This window comes from Centroberyx gerrardi, chromosome 24 (genome assembly GCF_048128805.1).
Source record: "Centroberyx gerrardi isolate f3 chromosome 24, fCenGer3.hap1.cur.20231027, whole genome shotgun sequence".
NCBI lineage: Eukaryota > Metazoa > Chordata > Actinopteri > Beryciformes > Berycidae > Centroberyx > Centroberyx gerrardi.
In genome coordinates this window covers 23,389,603-23,406,024 of record NC_136020.1, presented here as the reverse complement: position 1 = coordinate 23,406,024, position 16,422 = coordinate 23,389,603, and the positions used below count along the sequence as shown (strand labels likewise).

Genomic DNA, 16,422 nt, shown 5'->3' with positions numbered 1-16,422 from the left:
CGTCCAGTTTTCTGTCAGTTGAAGTGATGATGGAGCCGTCCCGCCGCTCACGTTCAGGCTCTGAGTGAGTCGATGGAAGGTCAAACCTGCATCAATAACACCCCGGGGCGTCTTCTGTATCGATAAAATATGAACTCATTATGAAACTGACGCCGGCAGCATATATGGACCTAAAATCAATGTCAGAGTCTATTCAGCATCCGCTGTGTAAGACGCAAATGTTCAATCAAAATCTTTTCTTTTTTGCTTTTCTAATAAAATCTTGTTTGTTATTTGCCGTTCTATTGCACCGGTGTTGGACTTTTAATCAAAAATCAGATATCAGCCTGAGTGTCAGTCTGTAAAACCTAAAACTATTTCATTAGTCTGGGTTTCAGTGATTTTTAGTGTCCCATGATGCTCTACATGCTTTCTCAGAGGCTTTTCCACTGTGAAAAGGCTCAAATTCTGCATGAAACATTAAATGTTTCGATTTTTTTTGGCATGAGAATGGTCAAATCTTAAGATAATAAACATCGGTATCGGTTATAACGGCTATCGGCAGCTTAAAATATCAGTATCGGGCATCCAGAAACCCATATCTGTCGAACCCTATCAAAAACACACATATAGTGAATCGATCAGGCTGATGTTGATATAAACGTTCTTCTTTTCAAATTAGTGAAAAGCAATATGAAGAAAATGAGCACACACAGAAGAAGAAACTGTCAAATTCACACACACACACACACACACACACACACACACAGCCACCCCCTTTTCCAGATTAGGTGGCGCAGTGTGATTTTTCCCTCCAGTGGAACATTTTCCAGAATTTCTCTCCCTCCTTCAGTTTCTCCGGCTGGGAGGCAGCGAGGGAAAAAAAAAAAGGCCTCCGGGTATCGAGTAGCACTTATTCAAACAGCCAGTCAGACAGAGCGGCAGCTCTCCGACTCCTTTGACCTCGCAGCTCCGAGTAAAAACAAACGGCAATAACCCTGCAGCTGGTAGTAATTGAGTCGTGATCATCTTAATTAATTGAACAATTTCCCAGGAATTTATGGAGGGGGTTAACCCGGCCGCCACCAAATCCCTCCGCCTGTGTTCGGGGGCTTCGACAAATGACCTGCAGATCCCAGGTCTGATTAGGAATTTGGAGAAGCTGAAGCTCTTGGCGTGTCTGAGGAAAAGGCAACAAACATCCCAATACAAACCAGTGGAGATTAAAGTAATAATCCATGATATTAAAATAGAAAAATGTCAGTTTTGCTGCTCTCTATCACCCATACCCAGTTCATGAAAGCTTTTACATTTTGCATTTACGTTTCCGGTTTGTTTGTAATCAACAGAAGAAGAAGAAGAACTGGGTAGTTAGCATGAGCAGTGATAGCCGCCATGACTGAACAGACAGAGAAAAGAGAAACTCAAACTGCAGCAACAAGAAAATCCAAGCTCCGCCCACACTGTTTGATTGACAGGTGATCTGTGGGACGTGCAGTGCAGAATCACCACAGCGAGGCCGAGGGACAAAGATGGAGACTGCCAAACTCAAAATGCAGAAAACTTAAAACGGCAACAAGAAAATACAGAATATCTCTCCGGTATTTTCCAGCTCTTCTGTCTGTACACACCAGCCGTCTGAGTGAGAGTCCAACATGGCGTCTCCTACGAGGCCTCGGCAAAGAACGCAGCCCTGGTTTTCATTACAGGCGCCACGGCAGAGAGCGAGTCATCAGATGGCTTCTCAAAACTCTGTTCTTTTTCCAATAGGAAATACCACACACACACACACACACAGCCCCACACACACACACACACACACACTACGAGCAAGAGAGTGCTAGAAAAAGCGACTTCTTCATTACAGAGCTGCATTAGCTTTGCTCAAAGCACAAAACAAGGAAAATACAAACTTCAATAAAGAGATTTCTGAATTTTACATAACTTTTTAGCGTTTAAGTTTGGTCAGATTGGATGGTGGTGGAAGCCAAAAATACTCTTGTGTTTGCTTTCAGAGGGCTGGCAGGTATTTGTATATGTGAGTGTGCAGCGCTCTGAAACCCACATGAAGTCCACTCACATGGTGTAATAAGCCTGTAATGAAAAGTATCTCACATATTACATTTTAGGTGTTTATCTCTTAGTGGACATTTGGTAATATCCACGTCTTTATATGTTTGGATATTGCACATTAGAGCTATCGATTAGTTGTCAACTATTAAATTAATCGCCAACTATTTTGATAATCGATTAATCGGTTTGAGTAATTTTTTAAGAAAAATAAGTCAAAACTCTCTGATTCCAGCTTCTTAAATGTGAATATTTTCTGGTTTCTTTACTCCTCTATGACAGTACACTGAATATCTTTGGGTTGTGGACAAAACAAGACGTTTGAGGACGTCATCTTTGGGAAACACTGATCGACATTTTTCACCATTTTCTGACATTTTATAGACCAAACAACTAATCGATTAATCGAGAAAATAATCGACAGATTAATCGACAACGAAAATAATCGTTAGTTGCAGCCCTATTGCACATAAAAGCTGTATGGAAAGTATGGAAACAATATTGTCCTGTCCCAATACACACACACAGCTACACTGTCTCTGTGGTTTTAAGCCCCTGTCATCTCACATATTCTACTGTTTGTTTGTTAGTGATCTGGATGGTTCGTCGGGGCGAGACGACTATCTGGAGGAAACCAGACTGAACGCCAAAATCTTCAGATCGAATCAAGAATTTGTGGTCTGGAACGAGTCTGGCATTTTTGAAACTGAAGCCGTGTAGGAATCCTGCGCTCTGATCCAGAGAGGTCCGGGATGCTCTGCAGGGTTTGACCCCGTGACCTCTCAGTTACAAGACAGTCTTATTTTACAAGACAGAGCTATTTGTACGTGCAACTCACAGTAATGCCAGACATTATGTATTTCTCAGGTGAGAATACCAAATCTGTGCATAATAGTGATCCAAATCATAGTTAAATTGAGTTTTTTTTTGCACTGTTGCTCATCACTGCAGGCGAGAAACTGATCTGGGGTCTGGATTTAAGGCGTGTGAGAGACAAACATGACCAGAATACAACCGTTTGCACATCAGCAGCTCGTATAAATCACAACCTACTGGAAATTAAACATAAGATTTCAGTCTATAGCTTTCAGAGCACGCCATACCAGAGGTGCGGCTGCATGCAAACACGCAAACCTGCAGAGCGTCACGTCAAAAGATGCACTGAAGGACGACAGCTAAAGAAAACCATCCTGTGTTCCTCTGCCGCGGCTCTGCTGGGAGGAAAGTCGTACCCGGAGGTGAAGCTTTCTGCACTAAGTGTGAAAACAAATTGGCGCTGGCTGACGGCTGAACGCCCCGCGGCGGCGGCTGCGGCTGCGGCGGCGGCGGCGGGGCAGAGCGTCGTGTTCGGGCTTGACGAGGAAAACGCCTCGCGCAGCCGGGGAGACGGACGCATTCCTCCACAGTCGCTTCACGTCGATCGGTTTGGAGAGACGCGCCACAGAAAGCAAATAAAATTGTTGAGGTTTCTGACACTAATATCTGGTGTTGTTTTGAAAGCACGTATTGCACAATGATATTCCAAAATATCCTCTGGTTTACGTCTGAACCGCCTGAAATGTGACAAGTCAAAGCTTTTTCATCAGCAGGAGTGAAGCGACTCGCATGCCAGCGAGCAGCAGAACCCTTTAGGACGTTGGTGGCTACACACATGCTGCTTAAAAACACAGTAAACCAGGATGAAATGGACCAATATATTGTCAACAAGTGAGAAAAAACAGCTTTGTTTTCAGATTGACTATCATGCTTTTTTACATTTACCCAACGGGGTTTCGAAAGAGATCCATCAGCCCAAAGGGGTCAAAGAGTTCTCAGCCCATAGAAGACCATGTCATCTTTCAACTGACACTGAAACATAAAAACATCACCAAATTTGGATTTACAGGGTTTTCACACGGCAACGACTTTGTGTTTGGGGGTTTTTTTTTGTTTTTTTTTTTCAATATCACATCACTGCCTCCAGGTTAAAAATACAGAGACAGCAGCAACAGTAACCAAACAAAACAGTTCGGTTTCTGTTGATGGCATTTGTCTTTAACCACGTGACCCGTCTGGGGCCGGCTGCCATGTCTCCGGCTGCCCCAGTCTGGGAACCGGCTCAGCCAAATGGGTCGGTCTCTAGAGAGAGAGCGAGAGAGAGAGAGAGAGAGAGAGAGAGAGAGAGAGCGAGGGGGGAGGACCGGCTTCCCAACGCTCGACTTGAACCAGCAAAGACAAAACCGCTGGAGGATCACCGAGCAGAAACCCTCCAGACTCCCCGGGCGATAGTTCGGAGAGGTGTTTTGGTGTAGAAATGATGTCATACTTACAGATTGAGCGTTGTGATGTTTGACGCGTACGGGCCCAAATCAGGTATCGCCTCCAATTCGTTGTTGTTCAGCTTTCTGCACACATGGAAGGGGAAAAAAAAAAAAGCAGAATGAACGGTTTGTCACATGCAGAACAGCGCGCGGTGTTTGGAAAATCCTGCGGAAGCCCAGAACACAAAGTATACTTACATCTCACTTAGATGCTGAAGTGTGGAAAACAACGTGCTGTCGAGCACCTGCAATTTGTTATGGCTCAGGTCCCTGTGAGGAAGAGGCAGAAGTTAGAGGAGAAGAAAACACCACGGAGCAGATTTCTCAGATGCTGCATACAAGCGTCCCATGTTCTGTGATCAAAGAAAAGTCACTTTGTAATAAAACTAAAGTTCAGAAATGTGCTGCGGTGGATCGTCCCTCTCCCGCTGTGCGCCAAGCAAAAACAGTATTATCAGAAATATAATCAAGAATAATATTTATTACAGACAGACTCTCAGGAGAACTCAGAAGTCGCCTCCAGAGCGAACTTTGGGATATCAATACCTAAAGTTCATCAGTCAATCTCTAAAATATAAAAAAGATCCAGTCTGTAGCGCTATCATTTATCAACCAAGGTCTTCAGGTGCCTTCTCTCCTTTAAAAAGTGCTAAAATTAGTTCTAATTTTCGTGTGATTAACCACTTTGTAAGAGTGGGAGTCACTTTTGGCTCAAATGGTGGATATCTCACTTTGGGACGCGCCTCTCCAGCTCCACCAGACTGACCTGGGTGCAGGAGGACTCGGGACTTTTGGAGAAGCGAACTGGAGTCTGAGCTGACTCTGCGTGAGTAACGTCTGAAAGCAAGTGAACATTTTCCAAAACAAACATCTGCATATTTGAGCCAAACAAAAAAAAAAAAAAAGGGGGGGGGACTTAAAAGTTATAGTCCTTGCATTAGCTTTTCAGAGAGAGAGAGAGAGAGAGAGAGAGAAAACCTGGCCAGTTTGGATTGAGTTGCATTGTGCCAGATTATTATAAAACCAATCTGTAACTTTGTTAAGTGACATATAATTATCATGTCCATTATTATTATTATTATTAGTAGTAGTAGTAGCAAATTAGTAATAGTGGTGGTAATAGTTGTAGTAATAGCAATAGTAGTAGTAGTAACAGTGAAAGTAATAGTACTAATTGGACGGAGAAGAGAAGTTATAGAAGTTATAGTCCTTGCATTAGCTTTTCATCCTTCTTTATAAGACGGAGAGAGAGAGAGAGAGAGAGAGAGAGAGAGAGAGAGAGAGGGGGAGAGAGAGAGAGAGAGGGGGAGAGAGAGAGAGAGAGAGAGAGAGAGGCAGAGAGAGAGAGAGAGAGAGAGAGAGACCTTAGCTGAGACCCGGAGCCAAGACAGACAAGCAGATAAGTTCTGGAGGGGTGAGACTCTCTCTTTTGTCGCTGCCTATTTTGTCTCGATCTCTATTAGATGTTGACTCTGCTTCTTCTATCTAAAACTATAAATAAACAGGTAATTTTATTGGTGTTTGGTTCATTTTTCTCCCCAATACTGCAAACAATATAAGGGATTTCACCTGCAGAAACCTGTGCATGTAATGAACCTCAAACTTCTACGCACTGATCAGTCGGTTCATATGCGTTGGTCAATTCTTAAGTCAATTCCTAAGAATTGATTAGGTGGATGTTGAAAGGTTTAGCTCCTGCAGACAGATCTGCATCTCTGTTCATCGTTGAGAAACTGCTTTATCGTTATTTTATTACATTTGGAAAGACATGTCCACAGTTTATTGCCTATTCTGGTCTTGAATCAGACTCGATTGGCTCTGGTTTCGGTCTCAGCACTCTCTGGACACTCGACTGGACCTGGACTCGTCTGGGAATTGACTTGGACGCGACTAAAGCGGTCTTGACTGCAGCCCTGGGGGTGAGGCTCTTTTTTTTTTTTTTTTTTTTGCCTATTTTGAAAGGAGGTTGAAAACAGGCTCGAGGAGTCTGGCAAGCGAAGCCTGGTGTGCTATAAAGCGGTGGAGTTATTGACGCTGCTGCGCACGATCAACGCTGCGGTGCCAGACACTTTTTTTTTTTTTTTTTTTTTACACCCCCCTCCCCTCCTTCTCTTTACCTCCCTCATCTGGAAACCATCAAGGGGTTCTGGGAGGAGGGGAAGAACCTAACAACTGGTAATCTATTCACAATGCCGGGAAAGCGAGAGGGAAAGCGCCTTTGATACGTCTGAAACACCCCTGTCGAATTTTCTGGGGCCTGGTTTTGTTCTCTGGTGGAAAGTTTCACGAACCCCTCGACTACAGTCTTACTTCTCTTACTGAGGCGGCGGTTTCCCCCCCCACTTTTTTTTTTCTTTCCCAGCATGCAGCTGTGTGTTGTTGTTGTTCCAGTGCTAGGGGCCATATGGGAGAGTCCTATCATACTCCCTAGATAAGACCTGAGTGGCTCTGACACTTCCACTTCCCTCACAAACCAGACTCTGAGAGGACGAGATAATCCACGCTGCTGCAGACGGGCTTCGGCCGAATCTGCCGCTCTGCTGAAGATGCTCACTAAATATTTATCAGTTACAGAAGAGGAAGAGTGACCGATGCTTCAACACGCTCACGAGTCGTCGCTGATGATTTAGATTGGGTAACGATGGAATATAGGAGCGGATTGGAGGCAGAAATAATCTCATTGGTTGAGTTAAACCTCAGTGGGCGGAGCCAAAGAACCACAGTTTTTCTGCGCACAAGTTAGCTAAAACTCGGATGGCAAAGAAGGAACTCTGGTCAAAATAGTAACACAAAATGTAAACAGTGACTTGTGTTGAAGGTCAGCAGCTAGCTAACGAGCTAACCTAGATAACTTAGTTATCTAGGTTAGCTAACTTAGCGCTAGGCTTCATAATATTAGCTTCCTCCTCTCTTACCTCTTGTCTTTTTCACTGAGCTTCAGTCTGATGTTACTTAGCCAGAAAAACTGTGGTTCTTTGGCTCCGCCCACTGAGGTTTAACTCAACCAATCAGATTATTTCTGCCTCTGAGAAATATTTGTAGAATTAAAACTACAACCTGCGATATAGGAGTGTGTCCATCCCAACAGTTAAATCCCTCAGATAATGTGAAGTGGCATTACAAAAGGATTTCATATTATTCCTCCACTCAGAGCTCTCTGTTGACTTCAAAATGAAGTGATATTGCCATTTATGCACATATTTTGTTTTCAAGTGGCCTCTTGAGACTCCCATCATGCCACAGGCCTTCACCCTGCGACACGAAGAGCCATGAAGCTTCGGTCTAAATCTGCTCGGCTCCCAGATATTCACGGCTCAAACCGAACGCTCCTCCTCCTCTCTCCTCCTCTCTCCTTCTCTCTCTGTGAGTTTGTTTCGTACTAATCCCATCGCAGCTCCTTAATCAGTCCCATCGCTGGCTCTGGGGCTGCTAATTCAGCAGAAATAATGGGGTGCTGGAAAACAAAGGCTCAGGCGGTTTAAGGGGTTTAAGATGTGCTGGAGAGCCACTCGTAAATTAGCATGCCAGAGTGAAAAGAATTTTTCCCCCCATGTGGAACTTTTTTTTTTTTTTTTTTTTTTTTTCATTTTCTTTGGAAGGCCTGCCTTGGTTATGAGGCTCAGGCTGGGTCTGTTTTCTCTGGCAACATCAAGTTTCCAGAGCAGCACATTTCAGAAAGAGAAAAAGTAAATTCAACAGAAGGGCAACAGCCTCGACCAGGCAGTGAATCAACACTACGGCCCAACACAGGACAATAAAAACCAAGTGCTACGGCCTAATGCAGGCCCATAAAACTCCAGTAAGATTAATTATCTGCAAAGGAGAGCACATCGAGGAACGTGTTCGCCGTTAAAACTGTGTTTGGGTGAAGTTGTTGAGCTCCAGCAGACTGGAGGCCGAGCTCGGGCTCCGGCTCGGGCTCCGGCTCAGGCTCAGGGGCCAGGAGGAGCCAGGAGGAGCCAGGAGGAGCCAGGAGGAGCCAGGAGGAGCCAGGAGGAGCCGAGAGGAGCCAGGAGGAGCCAGGAGGAGCTGAGAGGAGCCAGGAGGAGCCGAGGCAGGAAGAAACAGAGATGTTACTTTAGGAAATACTCCAAGCTGCATCTGCTGCTACAGGCTTTACTGCTTTAACGGCCTCAAAGTCCGTTCAGCTGATATTTTAACAAAAGACTGAATCAAGTTTGATGGTTGTAAACTCTGTAAATCAGAATGTGTGTTAATATGCTGCCAAGCCAAAATAAACATTGTGGATGTGATATTAAATTGCAATTGTAGGCCTACATAATATGATATTGATAGGTGACTAGTGCCTAATAATACAACAACTACTGTTATTAAACTACTGCTGCTGCTACTACTACTACTGCAACTACTACTAATATAATAATAATCCAGAAAGCCTCTTTTGTACTGGGTTGATCAGGCTGCATCTGATGCTTTTATTGCTTTACAGCTGATATTTTAACAAAAGCTTGAATCAACTTTGATGGTTGTAAACTCTGTAAGTAAACAACATGTTTATGTTACTATGCTGCCAAGCCATAATAAACATTATGGATGTGGATTAAATTGCAATTATATATAATATTTGATAGGTGACTAGTGTCTAATAATACAACAACTACTACTACAGTTATTAAACTACTACCACTGCTACTACTACTTCAACTACTACTAATAATAATATGATAATGACCCAGAAAGCCTCATTTGTAATGGAATAACAGCACTGGGAGAAGGCTGGTTAATAATTATGTTGAGTGTAAAGAGACAACGGCACATTGATGTGTAACACAGCTTTCTGCAGGACTGCTGCTGCTGGGAAGCTGCCGAGCAACAAGCTGCATCACTGAGGAGAAACACCGAGGCGTTCAGTGACTTCAATAAAACCTGTTATGATCAGCTGTAAAGTCTGATACAAACCAACTGAATACAACTTTCTTATATTCCTGAAAGTGCAGATTCTTGTCGTTCTCTAACTCCATAAAGCAGAAATGTTTGGCGGATGGTTTTAGTTCCCAGACGGATCTGATCCGGAGCCTCCGCGGGCCTTTACGCGTCAGAGAATAATGAACCAAACAGAAAATAAATCAAAGCTGTTTCACTCATAAACCGCTTTTCCTTTGCAACACCCTGCTCGTTTAAATAAATGTGTTTTCCAGCCAAACTGCGACAGGAATGTAGGCCGAGTCAGGCTCATCCCGTCCGAGCGGACAGATGAGGAATAACTCAGTAAATCTATAAATCTATAAATCTATAAATCTATAAGTGTTTATTCGCTGTGGAGGAGAAGGTGTGAAAGGCAAATTAAAGAGAAGTTTCCATAACAAGCGCCAGGCGGAATAAGAAGGTTTTTTTTTTAGAGACTCACAGCTGAACTGCCCATCCCGGGACCGCGGCTGGAGTTTGCCCCCTTCTCAGCCGACTGCAGTCCACAGTCTGTCCGGAGCATGTGCAGGGAGGGGGGCACGAGCCTCCGTCTGCACCACATCCACGCTGGATCCTCAGAAACAGCAGAAAAACCACGGCACACCTTGCAAAGCTGCGAGGCTGCGTAGAAGTACACATTTTTCTTTTACCTCCCTGAAGAAAAAAAACCCCCAGTAGTTTTATTCTCAGAGGGGGGCGAAAAAATCCAAAGAATCCCCAAAATCCAAAGAAATGTGAGACGTTGTTGATCAGGAGAATCGATCCTTAAATCCGGGTCCTTGTTCGTTCTCGCGCAGGATTTGTAAGATATAAAAGAAAAGCATTTGTCTGAAACTTTCCCATTCCGCTCCGAGAAACTTTTCAGTGCTCTGCGCCTCGCCGCCGCTGCTCCAGGTTCCCCAGAGCGCAGCGCGAGCGCAGCCTGCCAGAGGTATGCAGGGGGGCGGGGCCAGAGGGGGGGGCCGGAGGGGAGCATGGGAAATGTAGTTCAGCATACCACTGCTTTTAAAGGAGAACACCGGTGGGGGGGTTTTAAGTCAGTTCTAACCAGAGTTGGAGTCAGTTCATCAGTGAACTCATCAAAACTGAGGAATTTGAATTTGAATAAAACCAACAGGAAACAGAATTCCATGTTTTTTTGTTTTATCCCAACTATCTGAGATTCCACATAGTTTTATATATTATCAATACTGAATATGATAAAATGTTAAAGGAGCCTTTCAGCTGGTGTTTGATGCAGAACATGTGATGGTAATCCACATTATGACTGAATGTGTTTGATTTGTTGAACTGTCTTTTATCTGATTCATAATGTTTTGATTTATAATGTTTAGATTTATAATGTTTAGAGTCGAGACAAACTCTCTTAGAAGTGGAATTTCATGGAATTCAAAATACTTAAGCCAAAACTTACTTAAGTAAAAGTAAAATTACTGACTTAAAAAGATGCTCCAAAAAGTACACAAAAAGCTACTCAATTACAGTAACAAGAGTAACTGAACATTACTTCCAGCCTTGGTCTTTTGTAGAGTTGAATTTGTTTCTATTGGTGGTTGTTTTCCTTTTTTACCTGTTTTTTATTTACCACATCGTTCATAACATTATGATCAGAGAGTTTCTGGACCAGCAAACTGCATCCAAAACTGACATCGCAGTTCTAATAAAGCAGCCATAAGCTCACACTAACAGATAAATCTATAATTATGTTAACCAATAATAAATCTTTGAATCTTTTGTCAGACAATTAATAATCCTAACTAGACAGAAGGCCAAATTTCAGCTTGTTTCAGGACACAAAGTGATTTATTAATCCAGTCTTCTGAATTAAACATATTACTGACTGAAAGATAAAGTAACAGAGGCAGTAATTGACACTCTGCACCTGAAAGCTGACTGATAAGTGATTTTTCCTCATTTGCAGCAGAACAGCAGCGTCTTCTTCTTCTTCTGTGTTCGTTTCCACATGAAAGAGGCATCATGGGATATTCATGCCCGGCCGAAGTGTCGCTCTTCCCTCAGGCGGAGTGTGAAACATCACACCGCCTCCTGCTGACCAGGTTAAAGCTTCTTAAACTCTTTCTCCTCTCCGTCAGGACGTTTAGATTTTGGGACAGAGTTCGACAAGCTGATCACTGTCGAGTTGTGATCTGCTGCAGTATGGATGAAATTGGTCGTAGTTGTATTCATTCAATCAATAGTAAAAGAGCCTCAGTGAATCAGTCCATATGCTCAGATAAATTCATCTTGTAATTAGACATAGGTACCAAAAACAAAAATAAAAGTACTTGGCTGCACAAACACAAGTTAAATTTAATGTTTTATATTCACCGATGTCTAAAAGATGGATTTTTTCATTTATCTCAAGATGATACTTTGCTTTTTGTCCAAGGTAGATGGTGGTTTTAATTCTTGTTAGTTATTTTAATAACAAATTTTTCCTCCTTATTTTATTCTGAACTGAGCCTTCAAGACTTCAAGACTGTTTCCAGTACTGCGCACCTTATAAATGAATTGAATGACAAAGGACACTGAAATTTATAGGCTGATTTTACAGCTATCTATCTATCTATCTATCTATCTATCTATCTATCTATCTATCTATCTATCTATCTATTTATCTATCTATATATCTATCCATCCATCTATCTATCTATCTATCTATCTATCTATCTATTGAAAACTCTAACTGCATTTTCAAGTGCAAGCTGATAACCACAAACTATTGATTTGCTGCAGTATAGATTAAATACAAAGGGGGTTTGGTTTGAGTTGTATTGACAAAACTTAACATCCTTCTGTTATTCTGCACCGTCCATCAGTCTATCAGTCTTTTCCTCGAGCAAATACACTTTTGAAAGACTGAATAGTTTTGGTGTGATTTGGTTTTGTTCTTAAACGCAGCTCATTAGTGATAAGTGCTTCTATTGTTGTGTCAGCTGTGTTGTGAACAGTTTACTGTTACAGTTACTGCAGTGGTTTGGGTTTGCAGTGTGAGACTCTGACCAGCTGCTGTTACAGAACTCGTTTGTATTCAAAAAGAGTCGGTTGGTGAAGTTTGGTGTGAAAAGGAAAACTTCACACTCTTCTTTCTACTTAGTGTTTTACTTAATCCTATTGATCTTATTCACACAGCGGCCATTTTGAACACTGATGGGAAACTCCAGCCCAGCTCTGATATCGATCAGATATTTCTCTCAAACATTGATCATTTCACAGATTCACACTGGAAAACATAATAGAAACAAATAGATAGGTTCACACTTTAACATATTTGACCCATTATCACTAGCTACCAGAGCCCAGGAAGCTAGCTAGCAGCTAACTAACTAGTAAGCTAGCTAGCTAACTTCACTGCTAAATTCAAGCAGTGGTTGTGGTTGTTGGTAGTAGTTGGGATTGCTAGCTAATTTGATAACTGTTGGTCTATCTTTAGTCACTTATGTGTTGAAGTAAGCTAATGCTAGTTTTATCCAGGTAGAGCTTCCCACCCCGAGTGTTCAAAATGGCCGCTGTGGGAATAAGGTCATCCTGTCCTAAAGGGCACACTGGTCAAAAAAGCACACACATAAAATCCCATTTTGGCAAGAAAAAAAGTTCTAACATTCAACATCCTCTACCTATTTTCTTCAAAGCTGTGATCCAAATGTAATTTCATGTGAACCGTTATAATCTAAACCATGCTGGGGATTGTTTTAATCAAAAGTGCTTTAGAGCCTGAGCGGCACCAGAGGGAATCAAACCCTCACCCAGCTGGACCAAAATATCACAATGTAGATAAAACTGGAAGAGTGAATAAATAAATAAGATTCAGCAGATAGGATCTGCTCCAAACACCATCTGGCATTTTGGAATGACAAAACACAACAGAGAACATTTTATTTCTGCTCTGTTTGCTGCTATCGTCAGTCATTTTTAATTAAAAGTCATTGATAAATTGAAGAAATTAGGTTGTTGGACTATGTATTTCAGATTTATACTACAGATTCATAAGGCAGCCGTCCCTCAGCTGGAGGGTCCAGGTTCAAGCCTCCATCCTGCTGAAGTGTCCTTGAGCAAGACAGTAAATCCATCGGGTGAAAACCTCATAACTCTAATTTTGGGTTGAGAAAATTCTTCGACCGCTTGGTTTTCTGAAACCTTTTCAAAAACCTGTTGGATAATGTCAAAAATGTTCTGTCATCAAGCTAAAAACTAAGCTGTTCTTCTTAGTTCCTGAAGGTTGACATTAAGATACGAGGTTTTCACCCAACAGTGACAATATGTTAATGAAGCTTTGAAGATGTCAGATATCTCCTTCAATTTAAAATACTTTGCTTTCCAACAGGTTTTCCAAGAAAATAGAGGAACTTTTTAGTTAACTGTCCCAACAAGTCAGTCGTTGTTGTTGTTGTTGTCGTCATGTTGTGCCTTCAGTCCTGACTGGTGTGACTGCAGTTAAACTTAACTTGAACTTTTGATTCAATTTCACCCAAAGGCCATGTGGCATGACTCTAATTGACTCATCTGCTATCAGTGGAGCGTGAAACTGACAGAAACATAATGAAATCAAATTCTATTACTGGAGTTGAATTACTAAACCAAAACTGACCGCTAGAATCAGCTGATGGACTTGAAAGCAACACGTTTAGCTGCTTGTTTCTTGTTTCACAGTCCACGGGGTCCAGAGCCTCGGTCTGGTGACTCCTCACTGGAAAAGAAAAGAAAAACAGGATCTCTGGGAACGGAGCGGCAGGAATTCGGAGCGGGAGCGGCATGCCTGGGTGTTTGCGTGGCTGCGGTGATTGATTCGGTCCCAGAGGGGAGAGCATCGCCCCGTCCGGCCTGCTGGTGTTTGGATTCAACAAGTCCGATCCTGGACCGGACGGGCTGATTGTTTCCTCATGCTCTGCCTCTCAGACTGGAAACCAGCAGACCAGCAGACCAGCAGCTGCACTGCAGAAACCAGTCATGTAATCTAGTGTCGGGTCCTAAAATCTCAGATCATTTCACTCGCTTCAAATCAGTTTGTTTCATGAGTTTTCTTGAATGAAGCTTGATCCATTTTCTCCATTATCCATTACTCTGCACTGATATTGACATTTGTTTCTAGAAAATACCTGAAACTACTATAAACAAAACTACTATAAGTGGAATTACTTTCATCCTATTGGCAGAATTGTTCACTTCTTTTAAGAAAAATAAGTTTGTAAGCCTCAATATGGGACTAAATGACTTGTTAAGATGGACTTTTATCACAGTGTTACACAGACCGACCACACTGCTGCACTACACTGAGAGCTCATCTACATTTTCACGAATATTATATCAAAATATGCATCAACTTCAGATTTATAACAAAGATGAAAATTGAATCTATTTCACATACAGGTAGCAGAGCTATTCTCATGTATATCATACAGAAAAATAATGGTTCTTAACTAGATCTTTAACAGGCTGTGTGGCTCCATGAAGAACCTCCACCTACTAAAGAACCACTTTCGTCACGTTCCTCATACGGTTCTTTGAGATATTAAAAAGTTCTCATTCTTATTTGAGTTATTGGATGGTGGGTGATGGCGTCAATTTGGAAAATAAGCCTAAACCCTCCATGGTGCTTTAATTCTTTGTGGAACAGAAATGGTTCTTCTGTCACTCCGAATCACTCGGAAGAACCATTTTCAATTCAAGTTGGCACCTTTATTTTTCTGTCCAGCAGAGACGTGGCATTGATTGCTCTACTGTACTGAAAGCAAATGTACACCAGCCTATTCTATTCTATTCTATTCTATTCTATTCTATTCTAGTTCCAGTTTGTTTATTTCTACAGCCCTTCATGTCTCAAACGACTTTACAGAGAAAGAGCCAAACTATCAACAATCACCCACAGAACAGAATTTTTTCCTATTCTATTCTATTTAGTGTAGTCTAGTCTAGTTTATTTATATTTATACTAGACAAGACTAGACTAGACTATAGACTATATTTATATATAGTCTAGTTTATTTCTATTCTATTCTATTCTAGTTCCAGTTTGTTTATATCTACAGCCCTTCATGTCTGAAACGACTTTACAGAGAAAGTGCCAAACTAGATCTAACTGATCAACAATCAACCATAGAGTTCTGTTTCTATTCTATTCTATTCTGTTCTATTCTATTCTATTCTATTCTATTCTATTCTATTCTATTCTATTCTATTCTAGTTCAGGTTTGTTTATTTCTACAGCCCTTCATGTCTCAAATGACTTTACAGAGAAAGAGCCAAACTAGATCTAACTGATCAACAATCAACCATAGAGTTCTGTTTCTATTCTATTCTATTCTGTTCTGTTCTGTTCTGTTCTGTTCTGTTCTGTTCTGTTCTGTTCTGTTCTGTTCCCTCCTGGTTCAGGCTCGTCATATTATCCATCAGACATTCCTGGAGGGTTAGTCGGAGCCTCCTGAGCTGTTTTCCCTGCTGCTCCTCGGCCTTCACATTCCTCTCATGGTGAAATCATATTTTCTAGCCGCCGCTGATTTGTTTGGTCACATCGGCGCCTGCATGATAGATGTTTCTCTGGCTGCTAAACGCTCCCCCCCCCCCTCACACACACACACACACACACACACACACACACACACACACACACACACACTCAGAGCAGAGGGGGTGTGGAGGTATATGCGGAGCTGCAGGTCCATCAGTTTAATAGCGAGCTGCAGCTGATGTTGGCTGCTAACGCCTCGCGGCCCGATGCCAGACATTATACTCAGAATAGAAACCGCGCTAAAAAATGCCTACCCAGCATGCCTAGCTCCAGGTATCACTCTCTGCCAGTAGCAACATAGAGAGGGGGACAGGGAAGGTGTGTGTGTGTGTGTTCAAGAAAAAGGGATATTGCTTATATAACTGTGGCTGCTGCAGACTACAATATGCAATTAGGCTAAAGTTAAGAAATCAATACAGAATTCCTAATGCATCTGATTTAGCATTAATTTAGAAATTTTGCGACAATACTAGTTTTCATTTTTGAATTGTTCAACGTGCATTTAAAGTGATAATCTGCAGTATCCTCAATTTGTTTTCTTCAGTCTCCATCTTTGTCCCTCAGCCTCACTGTGGTGTCTCTGCACAGATCACCTGTCAATCAAACAGTGTGGGCGGAGCTTGGATTTTCTTGTTGATGCAG

General features: G+C 42.1%; 1 protein-coding gene across 1 annotated transcript in view; it reads right to left on the bottom strand.

The window, feature by feature from the left end:
• Positions 1–10,139, bottom strand: part of lrig3 (leucine-rich repeats and immunoglobulin-like domains 3) — a 31,206-nt gene extending 21,067 nt beyond the window's left edge. Inside the window, exons 1-3 of the mRNA XM_071926914.2 lie at positions 9,718–10,139; positions 4,548–4,619; positions 4,359–4,433 (exon numbers count right to left, since the gene is read on the bottom strand). Of these exons, the coding sequence (XP_071783015.2) occupies positions 4,359–4,433; positions 4,548–4,619; positions 9,718–9,914 (344 nt within the window). The 5' untranslated portion in view covers positions 9,915–10,139. The remainder of the gene's footprint in view (positions 1–4,358; positions 4,434–4,547; positions 4,620–9,717) is intronic.
• Between the last annotated feature and the right edge of the window lie 6,283 nt (positions 10,140–16,422).